Below are 27957 nucleotides of genomic sequence, written 5' to 3'. Positions count from 1 at the left end.
AATTAAAAATTATTTTAATTAAAAAAAACTGCTCTTATTTTGGTACTTACATATAAACGCAACCACCTTGAGGCAATTTGGGGATATTTTACAGATGAAAAAAGGAAAAAGGGAACAATTACTTATTGGGTATAAGCTGGTGATTTTCACAATTAAAAAAAAAAATAAAATAAAGAGATTCGCAAACTGTCGATATTTTTCGGAAGTCAGCCTTTATTATCAACACATGAAAAGAAAACATAATTTAGAAATTTAAAATACAGATTTTTAATTATTAAAGGAAGAGAGTGATTCGTTTGCCCTGATCGCCCAAGTACAGAGCAAGATTGCTTGATTCGGTCGCCCTAAGTACACAGCGATCTGTTTTAGCCTGTGGATATCTTGCAAATCTCGGCAACAACCGTCATCTACCAAACACATCTCCTTGTTGTTCTCACTAGAAATTTTGCATTCCTGCTGAAATTTTACCTCAGTTTCTTTCATTGATCGCAAATTTCGAAAGCGCATATTTTACAATCAAATTTAAGGGGAAAAATTTTACTGTTTTTTATAAAATCCGTTGTAACTTGGGATACAAGAAAAAGAACGAATACAAAAATGACGACGCTGCTTGACTGAAGATTTGTTGTGAATATGGTTGCCTGAATGCGCATGGTTTCCAGAGTTTGGCGCATTCTAAAAATTTGGCGACTTCTATTAAGATTGTTGCGATATCACGTGAGTACATTTATTTTTTTCTAATTATGGGTGGAAAAAGATATATTATAACTTAATGATTATCTTGCGGATTATTAAATGGAAAAAACATGAGTTAACCATCAACTACGCATAAAAAGATGTGTTTGCTGCAATAGCGAATTCAACTTCTAATATTATTTCTTGATGTTATTTCTGACACGTTTGGGGTCTTATTGAGGGTATTTATGCATTTGGTAATCGAGTATTTAGCCTTCTGGTTTATGAAACTGTGAGAATGTTGTTAGGTTGTCGGAATGCTGTTGAACTTGGGATATTCACATGAAAGAAGTAAACTGCTTTTAAATAGATTCCTTAATTTAAAAGCAATTTATTTCTTTCAGGGAAGAGTAATATATTTTAACTAATGGAATCAATATAATATGATATACTAACTTAGAGCATAAAATTAACCATTAAATAAAATCTTTATTTGATTTATTATTTTTTAAATTTAGAGTTGTTAAAGAATTTTCCAACTTTTAACAACAGCAAGATGAAAACTTGGTCGCCCCTGAGAGTTTCAAAGATTGAGCGTTTAGCTACCAAATGAAACTACATTTTTTTTTTCTTTTTTAAAATAGAAATATTTTTATCGAAGCCGATGAAAAATTTTTGGAGACTGTTAAGGTTGTTACGTTACGTGCCGCTACCTTGCATTTATCATCCGGGTAACTTTACAAATTTTACCACTGTGGGAAAAGTAAGATATTTATCTGCTTATCGGCCCATCAAAAATCCATTTACCCTTTCCAGGAAAGCCTAAGATGCTCATTTTGTTTTTCAAATTTTATCAGTACGTAATTCAGAGCAATAAATAGTCATCTTAATAATTGAAATTTTTTTAAATTTAATAGTTATAATGTAAAATACATTTAATTTACAATAGACAATCTATAATTTTCATGAATTTTTTTAATTTAAATTTTATTTTTCAGCTTTATTAGCCTTTTTCTTTTTCTAAATATTTTTCTAAAAGCAGTGTGCTACATTTTTTAAGTATAGAATTTTTCTTCCATTAATTAGGTTAATCCGGTTTAAGAAAAAATATTATAAGGATGAAAATTCTGCATACCTTTACTGCCCCCCCCCCATTTTCTCCCTTTATTTGCCGCTTATTTTTTTTTTCAATTTTTTGTTCGAAAATTAATTTTAACCAGCTGACATATATTCGTTCCCTAACTTTCATATTGTACGTAATAAATATACTTTATGTTATTTTGCAAGTAATAAAGTTACATTAAGTAATTTAAATTTAATACTTAACTTACTTTATTTTTTATAGAATTTCTGCGACAGAAACTTTAAAAAAGAAATCGCAATGCGCTAAAAATATTCACTTAGAATAAAGATTCATTATTTACTTTTTTTTTTTTTTTTTTTTGCTCAAAGCAGTAATTTAAAAACCAGTTTCGCTCAAAGTGGAAATAAATGAATTATTACACAGATTTGAAAAATAAATTAAAATATTTACTTCATAAATTTTCTCAGCGGGGAGATTTTGCCAAACGGGAACATTTATAAACAAAGACTTACATTTTCTCCAAATTTTGGTGCGAAAAACAATGATATTACTAAATTTCTAATTTTAACTATATTAGAAAAAATATTCGTGCTTTAATATTTCAAAATAAAGTAATCGCCCGAACAAAAATTGGGTATGTGTACATTAATTTACGTTCATAAAAGAAGCAAATCAAAAGATCATTAAAAAGTGCTTTGTAATAAATGAAATTATGATTTCATATCTCTGCTCGAGTGTTTCCTCAGATTCGCCAAACGCTGACGTAGAAGCATTGAATTGTGAAACGCTTGGCTACCATTTGGCGCTGGTTTCGCCGGCTCTCAGCGCCGCATGATTGCTCCAACGCTAGCAACCCTGAATGAGGCTTCATGCTTAGTATTTTCCATTTGCTTTGTTTACATTGACACAAATTCAGCGCAGCTTTATTTTTCCTACTGGAAAAAATGTTTCGTCGAGCGTCAGACCGGACTATGTGAAGACCGAGGAGAAATTACTGAGAGCCACTGGAATCGCGACCTGGATTATACGTACGTTCCTGAACGATGGTCCGCGGACCAGCTGGTGGTTAGGAAGCTGGGTATTCAAAATGGAGGCCAAGGCGGCATTTACTACAATGTGACATTCGTGCTGCTAAATTCTCTCATTTTCTGACTTGCGGCCGCTCATGGGGAAAGAACAAGAACTCATTGACGCCGCAAGAAGTGGAAATATTGCAACGGTTGAAAGATATTTGAGCCAAAGAGCCAAACGATCGGGCCCCCTCGCAAGGTGGGTAGAGTCTATTTTTCACCCTCTCGCAGGGACCGGGTGGTTGCAAATGGATGGGCATATTTCATTTTTAACTATCATTTTCGCGCTAATGCTTTTGCTTTGTATTCTTCATCCTGACTTCTGTCTAAATGTTGGCTTTTCTGCATAGCATGTGCCTGTCACAGCAAACGCTGTGAATCGTTTTCTGCCGTAATACCAAACTAGTTTTGATTTTTTTATTTTATTTAAGGCTTAACTCTAGTCCCTTCAAACGGCTTGTACCTTTATGAGATAAATGAATGCAGAAAAAACTACATACTTTAATATCTCAGAAGCTTTTAAGTTATGTATGGTTATTCTTACTCATCTGATAAATTTAAATATTTTACTTTTAAATCACCGTATTTGTTTTGATAGACAGGTTTATCATTCAAAACGAAACAAGCATTCCGTAAATTTTGTATGAATTTATTTGTAATATTTGTCATTTCTGATGTTTCTGCTCTGGATCAAGCTAAATATCAGGAGTTACGTAATATTTTAATTATTATTTCTCTTTATGCATGATTTCTTAAATGTTTAAGAGCTATTCCGGGTTTCATATGATACCGTATTTATAAAAAAGGTTGTATGAAAATATTTTCAACAAAACCTATATAAGAATAAATACTAATATACTGCTCTTTAATAAATACTAATACACCATACACACTGATCTTGTATATATCTATTAGCAGTTTTCATTTTATATACATAAACACTATTATTTACTGTTATAACTACCAAATATTTTTAATCAACAGTTACTGTAAGGCTTTGCATTTGTACATATTAAACTGTTTTTTTGTTAACGCTTCCAGCAAAAAACATTTATAAGAAGTTATATGAATTAATCATTTGCTTGATAATTTACAGTTTATTTATTTTAATAATTAGTTGAGTAAAACTAATTTTTTAAATATGTTTCAGCTAATAAATAGCACTGTATTATTAATTGATTATCGACTGCACCTGGGGACTTTTGATTTCCTTTAAATTTCTTGTCTTAGATATGAAAGAATTAAACAAAATTAAAAAAAAAAATTGCTTAGCAATTATGTAACGGCATTTTAGAAAAAGTTTTGCGAATGAGAAATTTGAACGAATTCTTTAGTGAAGAGTATATGTGTGCAAATATTTTTGATTATATTTTTAAATAACTTCTAAAGAAAAATAAACAGTTTTTTTTTATATTTCAATAATTGTTTAAAAATGAATGGTAATAAAAACGAAAATGCAGTTACCTTTAGAAATTTGTAATAATTTACTCTATTCCTGAATATTTGACCTACAGATAAATCTATCTGGAGTAATTGATGAAATTTTTATTTTTATAGGCATAATTTTATTTATTTGCAAGTTCCACTATTACTTTTTTAGTATTCACGAGTGCAGAATTTAATTCTATGGAATTCATGATACATATTATTACATTTAAATTTTGGAAGACGCATTAAATTTATGTAGCTTCATTATTGACAAATTATTGACAAGCTACATGAATCTCCAATTAATTCATATTACTTAAAATATTAGTATTTTTCTGAACGAAATTTTAATTCTCTTGGAATGGGGAATTATACTAGATATGAATTTGAATTATTAAGCGTAATTAGCTAATTTTATTCTGTAATACGATATAGAACTGCAAAATTTTAAAATTATATTAGTAAAATAAATTATAAAAAATATTGTTTTAACTTAAATTAAAAAAAATGTTAAAATTAAAACTATGTTATTTCTAAATAATTTTATTAACAAAAATTAATAATATGAAACTATATAGTTTTATAATTTATTTTAAAAGTATTAACTATTAAATCCAGGATAGAAAAAATATTTTAAAAAAGATTGGACTTTTTGGTGCAATTTTTTTTTATTACTATTAATAATGCATCAGATCCATTCTTTGTCTTCTTATTTATTTTGAAGCCAGCGAGTTTAATAGCATATGTTGTAACGATCGTTACCTTATCGATAAGGTAATTGTGATTAGGTTCTTTGTTTGTCAAGATAAGGTTAAAAACAACCGTCATTTAACATTTGTTTTTTCGTTTAATCTAATCAAATTGATTTAGTAGTTAATAATAATTCTGTTATTATTTGAAATTTCTTTCGTATATATATTATGTGTTTGAATCTCTTGTTATCTATTTGTTATGAACTTGGACATTTTCATAACAAAAATGTTTTTGAAAGCCGTTAAAATATCAGTTATTATTTATAATATATTATTATTAAATGTAAAAATTTCACTTTATCAATAATTTTGTTTACAAATTTTGAATTCAGATGTTTCCTTAGATATTAAAAACTATCTTGGATATCTCATATCTGTATCATAATTAGTATACTTATTTGAAACGCTATATTTAAAATTTTTCTGCATTTAAAAGCTGTTAAATTGAAAACTTGAAACGCAGGTTGAATTTCTGTCACAAGTTATTGAAACTTTAGAAAACATTAAAATTTTAAAACATCACTTAAAAAAAAAAAAAAAAAAAAAAAAAAAAAAAAAAAAATAGTGCTATCATTTAAATAAAAAATCTGAAGAAAGGGTAAAATTAGAACCAGATCCATAATGATATTCATTAGATATTAATTAGCTTTAAAATGAGATTTTGAGCAAACCGCAAAATCGTGAATTAGATAAGTTTTAAAATTTGTCAGATATTTTTGTGAATTTCAAAACATGGTTTAATTAGGCAAACATCTTTAATTAGGCCAAAAAAAAAAAAAAAAAAAAAAAGGATTTTAGTTTTGCGTAGATTTTGAATAAAATTCTCTAAATTTCGTGATGAGCCATGCACAGGTTCCTCTTCTTCCGGAGGGAGGACTATATTCCTCCTGAAGAAGAGAAACCTTATCTAATCGTCGGCCATACAGTTTTATTCAAAATCTACGCCAAACTGAAGCTGCTTTCTGTTCACATACATTTCTTTTTCTGGGGAGGGGGGAAGACTGTACTGTTTTGCGACACGTTACTTTAAAGAATCTATATGATTAAAAGTAAGAAAATTTAAATTCACAATTTTTTTTGGTAATATGTTAAAAGTAAAAAAAAAAAAAAAAAAAGTAAAATATATATAAAATATTTATACTTAAATTAAAGTAGTTTTGTTTATTTTCTAAAATATTTTTATTTTAATGAAAGCATTCGTCATATTAAAAAATTTGAAGGCAAAACCGATCTTGATAAATTTAATTTAAAATATTCTGTTTACAAAAATTGCTAAAACTGTATTGCAGTGCTAGTAAAAAACATTAATATTTTTAAATCTTTTAAATTCTTTTTCATTAGACGAATAGTAGGAATATTTTATGTTGAATTTTAGTGCTAGATGAGGACATGGGAATAAAACTAATATGAAATTAATATTACGTTTTGTTGTGAAATTTAAACTGCAATTTTTAAAATTTTTTTTAATTTCTTGTATTTAATACAATATGTAGAAGTACAGGACATAATTTCTATATAAAATGGTAATTTTAAAATCAGTTACAAATTTGTAATTGATTTTAAAATTACCATAAAATATGTAAATTAAAATTAATTTATTTATCATAAATATTTTTAGAAGATATATAATACGAATTTTAAAGATTTTTAAAATATAAATTAATAAACAAATGTTAAATTTTTTAAAGTGAGATTCGTCAAATTTCAGCTTCAGTGTGGACTGCGTATTATCAAAACCTGTTACAACGAAGTAATATTGTAAGTTCTCAAATCGTATTCGAGCAAAATAATTATTTTGAATTATACCGAGAGTTCCCTGGATGTGTTAAGATAAACTGTGTTGCATATTACACGGGGATGTTTCATTTTTCTAATTGACCAACAGCAAAACCGTGCTGCAGGAATTGCTGTTTGTGAGTGTTGCAGACAAAGCATCATTACATCTGAAATATCGACGTGTGTAAATGATACTTTCTACAAATAAATTACGAGCAGCAGTTTGTATTACTGAATGGGACCTTAAGTATAGAGTTTCTATTCCTGTTTTGCTTGTCATGTCGTTGATTATTTTCCTTTCTTTTTTTTCCGTGACAGGAAGTGACGCAGTTGGAAAGACTATTTTCTTTCAGTCATCGTAAAGCTGTCAATGTCAATGAAGGAAAGACTGAGGACCCTCAGACTGTGACAAAATAAATAATCTTAATGATTTAAAAAATAACCAGATTTATGTGCCTTGGAAATTTAATCGCACGATCTAAAAAAAACAAGCGTATTAAATATAACGCAAATAAATTTACTTTTCAGCGCGACCGGATAAAAGTCATCTTCAAAATTAACTAACTATACAAGAAATGGGGGGGGGGGCGTAAGAACGTCAGCGGTAGTTATTTCTTCGAAATTCGAAGGAGATTTTTTCTTTTGTATATTGACTGTTTTGACAAATATTTATTGCATTATAAAAAGAAAAAAAGGTAAAATGATAATTTTTATTTTAAATTAAAAGATTCGCCGAAAATTCTGAAGTTTTAAAAAATAATATAATTTGTTATTTTGACGTGATAAATACTTACCCAGTATCTTATTTTAAAACTAACTGATATCTTAAAAAAGATATTTTTAATTTAAATTTTTATCTACTTGATTGTATTTTTTTACATTGCATCATAATTTCATAATTTTAATATTTTGTTAAAATATATTAATAACTGAACAAAAAATTCCAAAATAATATCAAATCAAAAATAATTCAATATCAAAGCAACATGCTGACATAATTGTGACGTAATTGTGACGTTTTCTTCTGTGTAATAGAAATTTAATAATTTAAGATAGTGAAAAATACGTAAGTAAGAAAACCGCATTTTAATTTTCCCATTTAAGTGCCTTTTAAATGCAGATAAAAAGCGTTCATAAAAACGTTTCTGATATGTGCTTCAATTATGATATTGATATGAAATTTACAGGAGAGATTTATTTCTGCATGGAAAATAAGGTGGTCCTAAATTTGGATTTCAATTCCATTCTCCCTCCGCAAAAAAAAAAAAAAAAAAAAAAAAAAAAAAAAGGGGGGGGGGTATCATAATGATTTATTTTTATCAAGACTCCATTTATGCCAGCTTTAGTTTAATATCATAGCATCATGTTGTTAGCTTTAAAAAATCTCTTTTAAAATATTTTTCAAATTTGCTAAAGAATTGCTTTATACACGTTGTTTTTGGAAATAGTATTGTTTTCGAAAGCATTTTACGTAGAATAAGTTCCGGAATATCTTTTTAAACTTTTTGGTAACATTTGCATAACAAGAGCAAACTGCATTTATAAGTAAATTGTGCTACCACAATTATTTGATTTAAAGTATTCTATTTCAATTTGAAGTGTTTAAACTGTTTATTTAAACTGTAACATCAGCCAATGTTTGCTGGCTATTGTTAGCGAAATGCTAGGTGAATGTTAATAGTATTATACTTAAGACACTTAAGTATTTAGAAAAACATGAAACAAAAAATATTCAAAAAGTAAAATTAATATGTATCTTAAATTTATAATTTCAGAAGCGTTAGAGTCATTAGCAGCCATTTTTGTCAGAGTCATTATAATGACTAATAATAATAATAATGACTAATACTGAATAATAATGATAAAAATGTTGACAAATTTGCGGCAATTAGTAAAATGGTAAAATTCATTTAAGATATGAAGTAGAATTTCGACTGTCCGAATAACAATACCCCAAGGATCGTTTATCTAGCAGTTAAAATTTATTTGTGAAAACGTCAGAAAATGTTGCGAGAACATGGAAATAAAGTGCGGTTGACAAAATTTATTCAAAATTTTCAGATCGCTTTTCTTTTAGCTCCCAGTAAGCTGTTTTTTGGGTATCTTAATCACTGTTTTGCATGCTTTAATTTTACTAAGCTTCCTCTGTTCTCTGGTTGAAGGCTTTTAAATTTTTTTTAAATTTTTGGGTATGGATAAAGAATTCCGTTTTATATTTATTCCTAGTAAACTTAAATGCAGAAAAGTCATGCTTTCATAATGTTTACGTTGATCATTTGCTTCAAAAGGTTAATTAGCAAGTGTTGTTTTAATTAGAAGCATGTATTATATAGATTTTATAATGTAGAGACATCAGCATTTATGGGTATATTAATTTTCTTTTTATTTTTCTGAAATATAAATTCAATATTAAAATAAAATAACCAAAAAATAAAAAATCTGAAAGCTTTCGAATTTTATATTACGCCGAAAGGGGCGTTTCTTCATTTATATACAATTACACGTTTCGAGATCATTTGGGCTAATGTTCCTGTGGGCTAAAAATATTTAAAAATAGTCCATCTTTATAATTTCTGATTGACCGAATCGCGTGCTGGAAATAAAAATGTTTTTCTTTTTTTTTTTTTTTTTTTTCCGTATAGTGTTGTCATTACTCGCTTTGAAATCGTTCAGATTGTTAATCAAATATTCGTTGAAGTCTTATAAAATATGAAATAGATAATAAAACGAATCCGAAATTAAAAATTCCGGCGTCCGGGTGCCCATGTTCGGGTGGAAGATTACGTTATTCAAAATTCGATGGTTCTATGTACCGTCGTTTTTTCACAGTGCAAGAAACATACATATATTCATGTAGAATCCTCATTATTTAATTTCTTTAAATATAAAACAGGGCGATATTATTTGGTGGCAACAATTTAAGAACTGATTCGCAGTTTATAGTGAAATGCCACAAAATGCTGTTTTGAGCTTATAAGGCCTTCTGGGCTACTGCTCCTTTGGACTAATAATTAGTGTTTAAACGTAAACTTAGATTTAGTTAAAATAAATAATGTAATGTTCATACGTAACTCGTGTGTCCGAAATAGTAATTTTTTTTAATACATAAGTCGATTATCTGTACATAGGTTTTATTATCCGAAAAATCTCATTTCGGTACAAAGCTACAGGTTACGACAAAATGCTTTAAATTTTTTTAACTAATTATTTTTACGCTTCAGACGAACTGATCCCTTTTACTTAGTTAATTAACAACTGTAATTTAAATTGTGGAAGTATTTGATATGTAATGGTTAGAACTTCGCAGTATATTTTTTTTTAGCCCGTTGCTATTAAGTAATTAAAAACAGACTCTTATTAAATAAAGAAAATTGTAGTATTTCATAAGAAAAGAGCAGAATTTCTTTAAGTAAAATTTTTAATTTGCTGCTCTTAAGTAATTAAATCATTAACTGCTGCTAAATAATTAAATAGTGACGGAGAATAAAAATATTTGTATCTATAACGTTTTAATAATTAACGATTAAAAAAAAACTTAATTCTTCTAAACAAGGTGTTTTGCTTTCTCGCCTTTGATATCAATTAATTTCGTTTCGAGGATTACCTTTTTCTTTGTATATAATGGAAATATTTATGCTGCTTATCAATTAACAAATAAGATTTAATTCTGAAGTTCATTGAGATAATTTTATAATGTTTTTTATGCACTTAAAGAAATTATTATTTAAAGAAAAATAATAAATTAACAGTTTTATCTGTTACCGTTCTTGCTGTTTGCGACAAAACCCTTTCGAATTACTTCAATTCGTAAACTTATAAATTAATTTCATTACGATAGCAGAAAATCAATTCTTACTTTAACAGTAAAGGTATGCTTTATGATCGGTGCGATAAGCATTAATTTTTGGATGACTTATCTTACTTAGGGTACCTGTTTGAGATAAAATTTAAGTGTTTAAATTGTATTTTTCAAAGTCAGCATATTATAATTTAAGAAATTAAATTCTCGACTGAAATTATGTATATGGTGGGAGCTAAATTCCATTCAAGTAATTGCAATTAAAAAAATCCAGATGAGTTGAAATGATGAGTTAAATGCCAATAACTTTTATACATTTCGTTATGTTCGCTATGTTCTTATTAGAGACATACTACTTGATATTCGTTAGTAAGCTTTATTTTTTATATAAACGTTTTTCTGTTATGTTCGCAATTAATCATACTTTTAATGATTTCTTAATTAGTGAGTAGTACTAGTTAATTAACTAGTGATAGTTTGAAACGCAATAACAATACCTATAGAAACATAAAGAATTAAAGGGCATTTTTTCTATGTAATTTCCTAATGTAATATGTGACAGTCAGCGATTTGAAGGTTTCGAGTTGATTCTATGCCAAAGGCACTGTATACTATCAACAATTCCTCGCTCCTCATTCAAGGGTTATATGATCTATACATATAACCCTTGAATGAGAGGTTATCATCCGGCTTAAATCAATGGAGTTTTGTCTCATCCATCTCAAAACGCCTGTTGATGCAGATGGAAATTTGGAATTAAGACTTTCTTCCATATACTCGTGTAATATAACAATCAGCATATTGAGCCGGTTATTTCCATTATTGAGCCGGTTATTAGCATATTGAGGTTCCGTATTCATTTCGTGGCAGGGAACAATTTATTTTCAAGAACTTCTTATTTCCGAACTCTTATGTTTTTTGCATTATTACACTAAAAAAAAAAAAAAAAAAAAAAAAAAAAAAAAAAAAAAAAACTGGATTTTTTTTAATTACTTAACAGTAGGCTTATTTAAATTCACCGATTTCCATCATTCTAAAGTTTAACAGAAAACGCGTTAAAAAATTTTTATAGCTTAAAAGGTATTATTAGTTCTCCCATTTCTTCTGAAAACTTTACTGCATTTTTTGGTACCGTATCACATGTTTTCATGAATGAAAGTTCTGAAAAACTCAACGGCCATTTAATATATGTATTTCAAGCCCATCACGGGTTCGAAAAGCTAAAGCGGCAGAATATTGGTCATTTGGTTTTGAATTTAGCTATGAAGAAAGAACCGACGGTTGCATCCGTGTTTTCGTGGATTTTCCGTGCGTTATTTAGTACCTGTCATTTCTTTTTTAAATTCCTTTTTACGAGGGTATCTTTTTGTAGATGACCCCCGATATTTAATGTAATTAAATAAAAGTAAACAATGTTTTAGTAAAAAAGGCTTTGAGACGCTATTGTAATTTTAAAGTTTAATTTTCCCCCGGTTACGAAATAATGAAATTAGGGAGTTAAAAGATTATTTTAAACAATTCATAGATACCAAAACATAATCATCTCCCTCCTTTTTTGTTTATTTATTAATTTTTTTACTATGGTCACAGACCATAGTAAAAAACACTTTAAGAAGACTTCAAATGTATTATTAGTCCAAAGGGGCGTTAGACCCAAAGAGCTATTAGAATCAAAACCGCATTTTGCGTTGGTTCACTTTTCAAACTGTTGCCACCAAATATTATCGTCATGTATTATATTTAAAGAAATTAATAATTAAGAATTTGCTTGAATGATTCTCGCATTGTGAAAAAACAACGGTACCTAGAGCCATCCAATTTTGAATAACGTAGACCGAACCGAACAGAGGCACTTGGAATTTCGAATTAATTTTATTATCTATTTCAAATTTTGTAAATCTTTAATGAATTTTTTGTTAACGAACTCAACGATTTCAAAGCGAGCAATGGCAACTCTGTACCGGGAAAAAAAAAAAAAAAATTATCTCCAGCGCGCAAGCCTGTGTATCGGAAATTCTAAAGATATGCTGTTTTTAATTATTTTGTGATATTGCTGTTGAATTTAATTTTACGTGGTTTCTGTGCGAAGAACATGATATTTAATTAATATTAAAGTAACACACAAAAAACGCCCTTTTGGGCATAGATATAAAAACTGAAAGCTTTCAGATTTTTTTTTTGTTACGATTCTTTTTATTGTATACATCTTATAATACATGAATTTTGAAACTGTTTACATTTTTTAAGCCTACAGAGCAGCGTAAACTGTGAACAAAAGGTGTAAAAATGTGTTATGTGGTTTTTGCAAATCTGACAGACATAAACAGTCATATTGGTCCCAGAGTTTATTAAATTTATAAGAAATTAATAATTGATTATCTAGAAGAAGATACTTAGGTGAAGGGTATTTAACATATGCCGTTCTTGCGATATTATTTTTGTTAAATGTTAAACGTGACTGCAATTAATTACCTTTTAGGATTTTCGAAAAGTTTAAACATCGATAATTTGTCGCTCTTAAGACTGATTCAAAAATGACTTATTATGTAAACTTACGCCTCAGGTGGAAACTAAAAATAGTTTAAATTGGTTTTTAATATTTTTCATTAAACTCAAAATTTTATATCGAAAAATAAAGGAAAAAATTGTTTGCTTTTACATATAATTTTTTATTTTTATTTTAAAGTAGCTTTCGACTCGACTTTAATTAACAGAAATCGAAATACTTCCAGTTCGTCGAAGTTCAATGTGTAATTCGCTTCAGTTTTTTATTTGCACTGAATGTAGCTTTCGAAATGAAAGGCGTTTAATACAAATTTCAGTTTACTTGATACCTTTGTATAGACATGTTTTATTGATAATAATGTTCTAGAATTTTCCTCTTTTTATGTACTGACTTTGTTATTCTCTTGTTAGGAATATATTTTAACATTTCTAATTTTTATTTGCGTAGAATTAAGTGAAAGCTTAAAGGCCCCAAAAATACAACTGAAGCCACTATCCGCACTACTTTCATAATCTAAACAAGGGAAAATACTATCCAAATCTTTTGTTAATTTGCAGTGCTGGGTCTTTTGCGGGATTCAGTTGAAATAATAAAAAATAGAACATTCTGGATGCTCAGTGGTAACGAAAGTCAAGAGAGAGAGAGAGTAGCACGTGGAGAAATGGAAGCACGTTTTATTCCTTGAAATGTTTTGAAGAATTATTTGGGATAGCGATTTATTTGTTTTGTAGTTGAATAGTAAACTGATTAGATTGCCGGTGAAGTGGAATTTATCAAGGAAGTCATTGTTATGGCATTCTCTCATTCCTTGTAGAAGCCTATAATGGCAATAGCGTGGGTAGCTACATTACTTTTACAAAAAATAAAACATTAGTAAAACAGAACCGGGAACTAAAAAAAAAAAAAAATATTGCCTGAAAGTTTTCAGATTTTATATAACGCTCAAAGAGGCCTTTTTTAAACGTTTTGTGTGTTACCTTTATCTATTAAATATCATGTTCTTCGCACTTAAATCATAAAATTCAATTCAACAGCAATACTACAAAATAATTTTAAAACAGCATTTAGAATTTCCGATACTCAGTCTCGCGCGCTGGCGATAAAAATATTTTCTTTTCCGTACAGTGTTGCCATCGTTGAGTTTTTTTAACCAAAAGCTCATAAATGCTATAAAAATATGAAATAGATAATAAAAAAATTGCAAATTCGGTTTCCAGATGCCCATATTCGAGTGGAGGACTACGTTATTCAAAATTCGATATATCTCGGTACTGTTGTGCGAGAACCATACATACTTTCGTGCAGGTTCTTCATTATTTAATTTATTTAAATATAATGCAGGGCGATAATATTTGGTGGCAACAATTTGAAAAGTGAAATGCCATTCATAGCAAAACAACGCAAAATGCCAAAACGAAATTAATAGCTCCTCTGGAAAAATTGCCTCTTTGGACTAACAAGGGAAATTTTTACTTTGAATATTGACGGGAAAAACGAAATGAATTATCTGGATAAGTAATTGGGATATAGTATTTTGGGACTTCGCAAAAATGAAATCGAAAGCAAAATGACGATTTATTCAGTGACAGCTTAATAAGATTTGATTGCCTGAATTAGGATAAAAGTGGATGTAGCGAATTAGATTATTTATACAGAGGGTATAAGAGGATTATTTCAACACTTTGAAGAAAGGATTTTTTATATTTTTAAATACTTAATTTTTTAAACTTTTTTTTTTTTTTTTTTTTTTTTTTTTTTTTTTTACGCGTTAGACTGCAACTTGAATTTTGCAGATTGCATCGAAGAAGATATTGTTTTCAAAAATTTTTTTAGGTCTAAAGAAATTGCTGCCACTTCGCTTGAGACAGTACTTGCTTGCAAGCTTTGTGTAAAAGAGAATTTGGGAAAAAAGTGCACAAATACATTTTGAATCGTAAAATTTCTTCGTTATTACTATTATATTTAATATTTTTTAAATTTATTTTTTAAAACTAATGTTTATCGTTTCGAAAACTAAATTATATGGATTAAATTTCAGACCTCTAAATTCCGGGTTTTCACGGAATTTTAAGTTATGAAATGGAAATTTTAGTTTGATTATTATTGTTATTTATTATTTTAGCATAATTATTTACTTTTAGCCTTTTTGAAAGCTCTCTTAGCCCCAAACTGGAAGTTAAGATCCAGCTAGCTTTAAAGGGCATTAATCGGATCTTAATTTAATATATTCGCATCAAAGGCAAGATAATTATGTGTTTAAATTCTATTTCAACTCAAGTGAATCTTTGTCTTGCACCATAAAATGAAATATGGGGAAAGTGAATTTTTTCTCATTAAACAGGAAAGTAACCTTTTAAGATATGCGTTATCCAACGTGACTTAAGAAAGTATCGCAAGACCGAAGGTTAATAATCTTGTGTGGGAAAATATTTTCCACAGATGACGAAGCAATTTTACGTTCTACTCTTTCGTTCTTGATGAACCGTAAGATCGAATCTGTATCGATCGAAAACCTCCAAGGGCAAAGCTCCCCGTTTTGTGCCATAACGATGTCTGGTTAAGTCACTGTTACATCTCGACATTAGAAATGTACTTTAAAGAAATATATTTTAATATTTTATAACTTGCGTTAGTCAAAACTGGAATCAGCCTCATCTTTCACTGCGTAGTAAATTTTTTTGATGTTTCAGTTCATCTGAATGCGAAAAAGAATTTTTTGTTAAATATATAGGCTCCTTGGTGGTAACATTATCAGGTTCTTCTTGCTTTCTTCGGAAACATACAATGACCTGACTAGAACAGAGAGCTTACTAAAGCTATGTTCACTAATTGTAGTAAGTGGACAGGATACAGACGAAGGGTATACAAAACCCTTTATTTTTTTCTTTATATACAATGACTTCCGTACTTCGGAATACAATGACCCTCCACTCGGGGTCTAACTTAAAAGATATCAAAATAAAACTAAACTCTAATTTAACTTTAGAATAAGATTGGCCTTATAATAACAGAAAGCGTATGTAGCACAGAGACTGTGAACACTACAATACGTTTAATTTATCAAGAGGATTAAAACCTCTGGCCTGGAAGGCAAAGTAGCAACTGCGTAACTTCTAAGGTAAGCGGCCTGCTTCGAACTCACGGCTTCCTCCCTTCTGCTTGGCAAAAAGGCCACACTTAAATACTTGGCGTTCGCCAGACAACTTTGCATAAACTCCTTCACGCTTATAATTCTGGCCGGAAGTAGAAAATAAGAAGTGATAGTAAAGATTTAAAATAAAATAAACGTTAGTAAAACTTAAGATCCTTACAACATTAGTAGGTTTTTTTAGTTAGATCCGTGTTTTACTGAAAATAGTGAAGCTTTTGATTAAAAAATAGAATATTCCTAGAGAAATGGAAAAATATAAATAAAAAAAGTTTCAAAAAAAATCTGAAAGGTTTAAGATTTTAAATTACGTCCAAAGGGGCGTTTTTTAACGTTTTGTGTGTTACCTTTATTTATTAAATATCATGTTCTTTGCACATAAACCATCAAATTCAGTTCAATAGCAATGTCGCAAAATAATTTTAAAATTAGCATATCTTTAGAATTTCCAATACACAGTTCCGCGCGCTGGAGGTAAAAAGGTCTATTTTTCCCCGTAGAGTGTTGCCATTGCTCACTTTTAAATCGTTGAGTTTGCTACTCAAAAATTCGTTAAAGTTTTAGAAAATATGAAATCGATAATAAAACAAATTCCAGATTTCAAATTTGGTCTTCCACATGCCCATAACCGTAGGAGGATTACATCATTCAAAATTCGATGGCTCTAAGTACCGTTGTTTTATCACAATGCGAGAAATATACGTATATTTATGCATATTTTTCATTACTTAATTTCTTCAAATATAATGCAGGATTCTAACATTTGGTGGCAACAGTTTGAAAAGTGAAACCGACATTTATAGTGATTCAACGCAAAATCACAAAACGAAAGCAATAGTCCTTCAGGAACAAAGCCCTTTTGGACTAAAAAAATACGTTTAAAATTCATGTCGTATTCAGTTCAGAATAAATCACATGCATAAATCAAGAAACAGAAACTCAGTGGCAAACTGAAAGAGATTGGCGGGGGCAAAATATGACAAAAACAAAATTGAAATATAGAATTTACATCTTTCGCTGCACCGTTTCAGTCTGGACGCTATTATATTATTAATCGTTATTATATAAGTCTATATTCGCTATATTATTATTTAGACTGATAAAGAAACAGATCACTTTGTTTGTTTTTCTAAGATTATTTGTATATTTTAAGCTTTAATCTGTGTCTTCGTCGATTCAGAAGTAGGCTATTTTATTTATTTACTTCTTTTGTTGCACCAACCCTGTGATGACGATACAGTGAAAGATTTAAATTTCAAATTTTAATTTTTGGTTTTGCCATATTTTACCCCTCCTATTTCTTGCAGTTTTCCATTGTTCTTTTTTTTGGGGGGGGCGTGTAATTTATTCCGAAATAAATATGGAATGAATTTTAAACGTAATTTTAATTTTATTTTGCATTATTACCACCACTTGGTGCTATAGTCAGGTCATAAGATTAGCTTTAAACTGTTTTTTACTATGTATTTTTTCATATAGAACGAAGATGTGATTATTTTTCATGTAGCTAATATCAAACTTCAGTCTTCACATTCATGTATTTTGTTGAACAAATTACAATAAAAATTCAATTAATCGAACTCCGTAAATAGAAATTTTTGGTAAGCCGAAATGAGTATCGAAATACAGAATTCAAAATGAATGTTAATTTTCTTCGCTAATGTAATTAAGTCTAATGTAGTTTATCTTTGAATTACGGAACGTCAATATATTGTCCAATTGCAAATCTTCGTATAATTTTTGCCCATGTTAGTAAGCATTGCCTGCTTTTGATCAGAAACATTACAGTTAGAATAAACTGTAAATTAACACATACTTTGCACATGTATACATATTGTATGCGTTATTTTTACACACACACACACACACACACTTACACAAAAAGCGCTAAATTTTTTATTTTTGGATCTTGATAATGCACAAAACTTCTTGTACTTCTTGCAAGAACGGACACGCTCGTGGGATTCGAATCTCGAACCGAACTACCAGTGTTCAGCGACTTTACCGCTTGGTCGCTGCTGGGCCATAAATAAAATGGATACGATTTGTACTCATACATCACAATGTTTAAAAAATTTGTAGTTTAAAATATTACATATATTATATAATTCTGAAAAAAAAATTATAACTTTGTTGCATTAAAAATATCTAGTTTATATCATTCTACTCCTTTCTCCTTCAAATGCCATTAACTTTTCTTTGTTTCTTTTGCCTCGTTCCAGCACTGTTAGAGATATTTCCCATGAGATTTATGGCGTTATTTGCGGTTTATAGATATTAAGCTAAACACGACGAAAACTGACAGAAAAACACATAAGATACTTTTACTAAGATTGTTCACTTTCTGCACTAAGGAATAATTTAAGCGAAAAATGATCTTTTTTATTCAAATTTTTAAGCAAATATTTATATCACTTGAGTTTTCTGGAATTCTAGCAAATATGATTTGTCTTTAAATTTTTTCACCACCATTAGCACCATGTAAAATCTATAAGTTTTTGGCAAAATGTGTCAAATGCGTTTCATGAAAGATTTGTATCTAGTGATAGCAAATACAGTAAAACAGAATAGTGTTTACATATATTAAACAGAATAGTAAAACAGAATAGTGTTTACATATATTTTATGCATTTATAATAATACCTAATATTTTGATTCCATATGGATTTTATTAGCTAGCTTTTTCTAATTTCTCTAAATCTTCAGATTATTTTCTAATATATGTATGGGGGGAGAGGGAAATCTGCGCGTATAAGTGAAACTGTGCCATTCAAGCCCACGTAATTGAATTGTTCCCTGCCTGCCTCCAATTTCGACTTGCTGAAATTCAGCTGTATGAAAGTATAAAGCAACAAATAAAATAGAGAAGTACAATATATAAGTGGTAATGCATGAAAAATAAATATTGAGAATCGTTGCATGTGGTAAATCAAAATTATGTTCTGTATATATTTTTTATAAAATACCTTTTAAAAAAATTGGTACTATTCTTTTATCGGGACCGAATGCAGAAATGTATGAACGTATGAACATGTGTTTGTATATATGTGCATATATGTGTATATGTATACACACATACATACAATCGTGCTTACATATATACATGCATACATAAACACATACATCATACATGCATTTCTGAACCCGTCCCCCCTGATAACAGAACAGTACCAAAGAATTTAGAAGGTTTTAGCTATCATTTTGCCCTTCTATTATTTTGTAAAATTAAACTTTTAATTCTAGATAACTGCATGGTTTAATAAAATTCACATTCTGAGTTTAGACAAAGAACCTCCAAGGAGGTTTTTTGATTTAGAATCGCGCTCTACCAGCTCAAATGATGACGAGCGTCTCAGCCTTACGAACCCCCATGAGCGTTCAACGTTTCACTCTCAGAGGCAGTGCTATCCTTGGACTAAGATCATCAAAGCATTCGGGGTTATTCTAACCCCGTAATTCTAACCTGTAAGTTATTTTAGTTCAAAGGGATTATTTTCCCCTTGTATAGATAGCTTAGTTTTCCTTCTCAGTTTTAGAAGTTTGTGATATTTCTGATTTTATAGCTGCACACATTGCTGTATATCGTATTTTAAAATATTTTAATATAACATCCGTATGGTATCTGAAGCCAAAACTGTGCTTGAATAATATTAATTTTTGTATGCTTTTAAACATAATAATGATATTTTAGTCACATTATTAGCGCACATTTATCCACAGTATAACTCCATTTTAGATATTTATCTCTTCTTACAGAAATCTCTAATAAACATACTTTTCTATGCTCGTTATTAAGTATTTGAAATGTAGCGACATATTTTCGTCTTGTTAGAAGGGCTGATCTGAATACAGTAATATTCTAGAACAATCAAATGAATTTTCATTTTCGTCTTATGGTAGAATTTCTTCCTACTCAAGCTTAAATAATTCGATTTTTTTATTCAGTAAAGCAAAAGTTAGCCATTCTCATTAACTCGAATTCTTGACTACTCGAAATTTTTTGAGCGTCTTTCAGTTTCGATTTATCGAAGCTAAATTATAATGTTTAAGTATGTAACTTGGTGTATCGGGTGATCCAAAAGACCGTTAACATTTGAAAATTCAATAATTTATGGAATAATATAGGTAGAGAGGTAAAAATTGAGACACGTGCTTGAAATGACATGGGGTTCTATTCAAAGAAACAAAAAGTCAGTATATGGCACTGGGCAGCAAAATGTCGGTGACGCTGCATGAGAATCGTGTATGAAATGAGCTGTAGGGAGGGAGGGAATCAGTCCCTTCATGACTTTGACACCTTCTTATCCTCGCCTCCGGGTATTGGTCACGAAATAATGTGGATTTATCACGTCAATCGTGATCGGACCCTTTTTCTTATAGGAAATGCGTGGTTCTGCTATAAACTGTCAGTGTGGCGGGTGTGAGTGTAACAGATATGCTGATGTGTTACAGAATCGCATCATCTCTAGTCTGGCTGACCTGTTGGAATATATGACTTTTATGCAGGATGGCGCTCCATCCCATTTCGCTATACGTGTGAAAGATGTCTTGCACACATCGTTTGGTGAGAATCGAGTGCTGAGCTGCCGCTTCCGTCGTGCTTGCCCTCGTCGTTCTCCAGATCTCAGTCCGTGTGATTACTGGTTGTGGAGTTACCTGAAATTGCAAGTCTACCGCGATCGTCCAACCTCATTAGGGATGCTAAAAGACAACATCCGAAGGCAATTTCTCACCATACCTACATATATGCTGTACAATGCTGTTTAAAACATTGTCCCTCTACTACAGGTGTTGTTGATGAATGATGGCCAACATTTTAACATTTGTTATAAAGAACATAGCCTTTCCTAAAACTCAATTGTTGTGCTAATTATTGCTTTTATTATCGTATGAAGGGACATCTGTTGGCCATTTTAAGCACTTTTTTGCTTTCAATAAAGCCTCATGACATTTCAAGCATGTGTGTCAGTTTTTACCTCTCTACCTACATTATTCAGTGAGTTACTGAATTTTCAAATGTTAACGTACTTTTAAGTCACCCGGTATAATATTGATACAGGTTTCATTAAAACACAAATCTTTACAGTGACAGTTGACTAATAAGTAAAGCCCACATTACCAGTTTGAATCACTCGAGTCTCATTATTCGTAAACGTTTGAGGGCGGTGACAATACTTTTCATGAGAACGCTTTATCGTGGTAGAAAGATTTGTAAAACTTTTAAAGAGAATTAGTAATATTTTTTGTAAACAAAAAAAGTTTTCCGTTCTGGAATTGGAACGGGAAGATTCTGCATCCACGAAATACGAACTGTTTACCTCTCTGAAAATTTTTTTATTGCGCATTATTTCGTATGTAATACCATACATTCGTATTTATTCCATATTTCTAGTTTAGTTTCACGAAACACAGTTTTGATACGACAGTGAAATGATAATTAAATGCAACTGTACTAGTTAAACCAATTCTGAGACTAAGCTAAAAACTGGGACCGTATATAATGCTCCTAATATTAAAGTTTTGGGGGTTAATTAATCCACTTTATTGAGATTACGACTTAGCTGTTTTACTTTTATTTATACACTAAAGGCCACTACAAGACTGCTTTATTGTCATTTTTACCTTACGCACCGCACAAATCCTTAACAGAAATGTATTTAACATAAAAGGTATATGCAATTGACATATTTATTCCGGGACAAAAATATAACCTACATTTCAAAGTTATAAATAGGTAACGAAAACATATCCGCTTCTAAATTTTATGTCAGATTTTGCTCAGTTTTGATTAATTAGTGAAGCAACAATTTAACTGCAAAAACTGTCAGCAGATCTCTTATTTAAATGCGGAAGTGTTGCCCTTGATAAGAATAGACCGCGCCCTCAGTTGCGTGTGATGGACATTTAACCTTCACCTGGTGTTACAGTTTTTTTTCCCCGTTATTAGCCTTCATTCATATATTTCTATTTCATTCATTTCCCCTTTATAATAATTATTTTTTTTTTGTTTCCGTGTTATCATTTAAGGGCATTTGAAATAGTTTTTCTTACAATAAATTGTTTTAAAATTTAATTTTGGGTAAGGGAATGGTAAAAGAACATTTTACTTATTTTTGCCACAATCAGTAAACATTTCTGTAAGCATAAACTGAAACGGTACTTGGATCCGTATATTTAAATATTGCTGTTTGTGCCCCCCCGAAGAAAAAGGCCAACTGTAGGAAGTTTTGTTCGTTACTCCCAATAATTTTTCTTGAAGAAGAATTTAATTAAAAGGTATGGAAGCGCTTGCAAAATATGATGATCTTTCAAATTGCAACCGCAGTTTTGACTTATATCCACTGAAATGTCTTTACTTAGAAAAATAACTTGACGTTGAAAGAGTACAACTGGAAATCTATTGATAATAGAAGTCATACTGAAAGCTTTTAGGAAATCATTTTCATTCATTGCTGAAAAACGTATAGATGTAATGTTGTGATTGGATTAGGTAACTGTTAAAAATGAGATTTTTATCTGCGTCGTAGTTACTTTTAGAGAGAGGGTTTTAGACAAAGGACGATATGAAAAAATTATACGTGGCAGTAGAAGCAAGGCGAAGCGGAAAAAAATGGGGTGCGCTGTAGTAGCAGTGGCATTTATAATAAAAAGTTCCTTTCATCCGACTGGACAAGAGCTGTCATATTGCAACATGATTACATAAACATGAAACGAATTAATTTTCAGATGACGTACTGTAGATTACAGGAAGGATATGTAGCCGAATTAAAATCAGAAATTAAATGTAAAAATTGAAGTTAATAATTTTAAATTTTATAGTTTTTTATCTCTCTCTCTCACAGCAGAATATTTTCATTTTCTTCATTTTAGCTTCATAAAAATGACATTTTTTTTAAAAATCCAGTGTTCGAAAGCGATTAGCATTATTAGTAGTATGTTTTTTAGTAGTTTTAGCATTTATAGTGGTATGATTTATGATTTTTTAAATTTGCATGGTTATTGCGAAAGCTGTGAGCTCATTGTAGAAACTGTTCTTTTGAAAGATGCAGCGCAAATTGGCAAGAAATGTTGATTGAGAGGTGCAAAATGTTTTTTAGTTGCTGTGGAGAAATGTATAAATTAAAAGAAGAAATACATTTTACAACTACATTTGTTAACTTGTCGAAATCTGCTAAAAATTGAAAAGCGCAACCGGATCGAATTTCATCAGAAGGGAGAACTGATTATATTATTCTTGTAGCATACTATCATTCAATAATTACTTAAGGGGACTCATACACCTTAAACGCCTCATGATCTTCGAATATGTGACTGTTGCAAGAATTGGGATATTTTATTTATTTTAAAAGCAATTACTTCCAACTTTTTACAGCTGACTACATAATATAGCTGCTTTGGAAACTAGTAACCAGAAAGTTTGTGTTGCCACAAATATTTTTGTAATTTAATCCTCTTTGTGACAAAATATTTCGCCGTGTTTCCACCTTGCGCGCATGATATTTTAAAAATGGCTAATGGTACATACTTGAAATTGGATGGAATTCTTTATATGGGCACTATTTGCTAACTGAACCAACAATCTGATGAATATTTTAATACTGAAAAATTTTATGCGCGAAAACATTAAAAATTTTTTAAATAAAATACATTTTATAAACTCAACTCAAAATAAAATAAAAATTTAACATGAAATTCTTAGAATTTTAGGTTCACAGTACTTTTCAAATGTTATAAAAGCTATACATTAAAAAGGGAATTAAATTATGAAACAGAATGTTTTAAACTGTGCGCGCAAGTTGGAAATATGACGAAAAATGTTGTCACAAAGCGGATTAAATTATAAAAATATTTGTGGCAACACAAACTTTCTGATTACTATTTCGGAAAGCAGTTATATTTTGTAGTCAGCTGTAAAACGTTGGTAATAATTGCTTTTAAAATAAATAAGTTATCCCAATTCTTGCGACAGTCACCTATTCGAACATCTTATGGGTTTTAAGGTGTATGAGTCCCCTTAACATTAGGAGCTGCAAAATCTCTGTGGGCGCTTTCAGTTGTGTACCCAACTATGAATACTCAGGCAATCACGCTGCTTTTCATTTCAATAATATTCCATGGGATAAATGATTTTTCTCAGCTTTAAAGAAATGCAAGTCTTCTGACTTATTTTGCCGAGTTACAGTTGTATTATGATGCTCAATAATTAAGATATATCAAATGCGTTTTCATCTTGCTGCTTTTTCACATGACGACAACAGGCTGTTGGGAATGAAGGAGCTCTTTTATGTGTTTTCGGAAGAGTGACGAATTTTCAAAACTTTCTGTTATGGTTAATTTAGAAAAGGTTGAGATCGTTCTGACCTTAGTTTTGTTTTACGTTTAGACAGGTGAATGAATTCTAACGTGTTCCACTAGTGACGACCTTTTAATTTTGTTCAGGAGTAACAGTGGTGACGTCACGTCAACTGTTATCTCGTTAGTTCCACGCTGTTTAATTCCTTAATTACCTTCCTCCCTCTTTCCCACCACACCCGATCTTCCCAAGATAATGTTAAGCCGCTTTTCCCGGTTCGGAAGTGTCCGTGCCCGATGGCAGAGGCGGATCACATGAAAGACCCCGTTCACTTTCACACGTGCCATGGCATTGTTAGAGGTAACGCAGATCGATTTCGATTAGCAGCTTACAAATCGATATGTTGGGGCATACTTCTTAGGCAAGAACTTTGTTTATCGAGGAGATAGATCACTTATTATGAACTGCAAAAGGAAATTATCTAAATAGGCACACTAACGAAAGTTTTTTTTTAAAGCTTTGTCGTCAAATATCTCTTTGAAAAGACAGTGAAAAAGATAATCCTCCCCAAAGGCATCCTTTCTCTTAGACAGATAACTTTTTTGTGCTTTACCGTAATAAGTTGACCGAGCAAAAAGCTGATTAAAGCAACACATGTGAAGGCTACTCCGTAGAGGAGAAGGTATGCCTTCGTGGAGGAATTTCTGACGAAAGCTTGTATTTACGTCCCACTCGAGAAAATCCGCCCAGATGGAAGAGTGTTTAGGAGTGCCTACTGAGGTACAAAAGGCCCGGTTTCGAATACCGGACAAGGCGTGGATGTTTGTAAATAGTGTCTTTGCGGCATGGAGGCACTCTAAATATATATTGAGCCGAAAGTCTTCTCGTGTGGCTTGATGGTAGGTGAGAGAGGGCGGGAAACTCTTGACCCTCTTCCCCCAGGATGTTCTCCCTGAAAACTGGGGTGGAAGTAGAAGTCCAGTCTCCTTGAAGCTCTGGCAGTCATTCTTCCTTGAAATACATGGACATGGCAACAACTCGAGAAAAAACATGGAGTGCCCATACAATTAGCCATCTGCTGAGATTCAAACCAGACAAGCCATCCTATCCACTAGGTCATTAGTAGAAAATTAAACTAGAGGTTGTTGTATTTAATAATGCGTTGTTGTTGGCGCACAAGACCTCACAGTTTCACATACAGCTAACGGTCTGTATTTCAGGTATGGCAAAGCGTACAAGAATTACTTTATTCCTTTGGACAGATGCTTAAGTTAAGTATTTTGAGCAAATATCCGTTTCCTCATTATCCATGAAGGAATAATTTCAAAGAGGCAGCTGAATTTTTACTTTAACTCTTTCGTCCCTGAATATGAATAATAGATTTTCATACAAAAACAAAAGCAATTTCTATTATTATAAGGCTACTCATTGTAGTTTTTTGTTATTTTTTTCACTGTTTTTTCTTAGGAGAAGGGGAAGGATGGGGGTACATACATGTTCCATCAGAGTTTGAGAGTGGTGCCCAGGTGTACCAGTAGGTACCAAATAACAAAACACGACTTTCAACTAAATTTTAATTTTATTGAAAGAAAAATGATTACACAAAATAAAATATATTTGGTATGACACAACATAAAACAATCTTTGCACAGTGGTATGTAGGCTATGCACAATGCTATGTAGTTGTTTTTGCATCTGTGTTGCATCGGTGTTTGTAATGTTGCATCAGTTGTTTTATCAATGTTTGTGCATCAGTTGTTTCAGCAGTGTTTATCAGTCATCAATGTTTGCAATGTCGCATCAATGTTTGCATGAATGTTTACAATGTTGTTTGCATCAATGTTTGCAGTGTTGTCTAGTTGCTTGCATCAATGTTGCATCTAATTGTTTTTGCATGAATGGACGAGCCATTTTAGAGCTAAAATAAAAATCTTAATTACAAACCTAATGGTACACATATGTACCGGTAATAATACCGGTTCGTACATATATATATATACCAGATGAACAAAAAGATAAATAATTTCTAAACGCTAATTCATACATACCTGGTATTCTACTTCTTTTCTAAACGTATTATAAGTATTACAGAATAAAATTATGTATAACATCAAGTTCATTCTTGCACAAATTTACTGTAAAATGTATCATACAGGCGCCCACTGGTTTATTAACAAGAATAACCTTAAATTTAGTGAAATCAGCATGATGTTATACACTGGAGGGATGTCATGGTACATAAAATACCATATTGGTACATTTATTGTTTAGTTATAATTTTAACTATATCCTGCCGGTATTTTTAAACATCAGTGGTGCACATTTGTACCATTCGGAACGAAAGGGTTAAATGATGATTTGGGATGAATTTACCTTAGGACATAATAATGCCATGTAGATTTTTCTCATACTGTATTGAGAATGAAATTTCAGTTTTCATTTTTTTTTTTGTGTGTTTTTATGCCATTTCCAAGTATTTAATTCTTCATCAAGTGAAACTGAAATGAAACGATTTCCTTCTCAGCGTACGTGTGGTAATGATAACAATTCACACGTTATTCGCAATACTAACATCAATAGTGATGTTTTGTAATCAGTATCCTGTACAAATAAAAATACAGTTGTATATACATATATTATAGGTAGAAAAGTGATTATGCAAGAAATTAGTAATTTTAAATATAATACTTTAAATATCATCATAGATACGTACCTCTTATTTTATCGTTATGCAGTAACTTCATTTTAATTCCATAATTAATAATGTTTTAATTCCGTAATATAATGAAACGATCAAGATGTATTAAAATACAATATATGTTTAACTACCATTTACATCATTGAAATGCTTCGACTTAACCGCACTCAGGACGAAAACGAGAGCTGGCTAAGGTAACTTGGGAAATATAAAATAAACGCTTCAAAGGAGCGCATTTTATGTCTTACTGAAGCTAACAATTGCTAATAGGCATTTAGAAGGAACGGCGAAGCAGGAGCTGTAACATTTACCCTATATTATACCAATATAAGATATTAAGGAGATTAATAGTTCAGAATAATTTTGTAAAAACTGGTTGAAAAATTTTCCATTCGGATAAAGGCGCGAAAAAGTAAAAAATATGTTTATCTTCTGTTCTTTAATTCTTCCGACTGACTGGGTTGTTGCTGGGAGAAATAAAGACGGATACGAATTCAGGACTTTACTGATATATGTAAATTTGAAAGTTGAACGGGAAGCCTTCGCTTCGATTTTCAGTTTCAGTGATATTCAGCATGTTTCTAGTATACTTTGATATTCAACTAGCTACATTCGAAAATAAATTGAAAAGATTTCATATTTTTGGCATATATTGGATTTGAAATTGACTGGAATAAATGTAATCTTGAAGACGATCAGAAGAAGCATTTTAAACTTGTACCATGTAT

General features: G+C 30.5%; 1 protein-coding gene across 2 annotated transcripts in view; it reads left to right on the top strand.

The window, feature by feature from the left end:
• The first annotated feature begins 2601 nt into the window (after window positions 1-2601).
• The window catches only part of LOC118184513 (ankyrin repeat and sterile alpha motif domain-containing protein 1B-like), a 215696-nt gene continuing 190340 nt past the window's right edge, over window positions 2602-27957 (top strand). For both annotated transcript variants that reach the window (XM_035354197.2, XM_085817504.1), the window contains exon 1: window positions 2602-3028. In XM_035354197.2, coding sequence (XP_035210088.2) covers window positions 2925-3028 — 104 coding nt within the window. In that variant the 5' untranslated portion in view covers window positions 2602-2924. The remainder of the gene's footprint in view (window positions 3029-27957) is intronic.

This window comes from Stegodyphus dumicola, chromosome 5 (assembly GCF_044657685.1).
Source record: "Stegodyphus dumicola isolate Sdum_Otavi_A_Nest chromosome 5, ASM4465768v1".
Lineage (NCBI taxonomy): Eukaryota > Metazoa > Arthropoda > Arachnida > Araneae > Eresidae > Stegodyphus > Stegodyphus dumicola.
The sequence above is the reverse complement of the archived record's forward strand: the minus strand, read 5'-3'. Positions and strand labels throughout refer to the sequence as shown.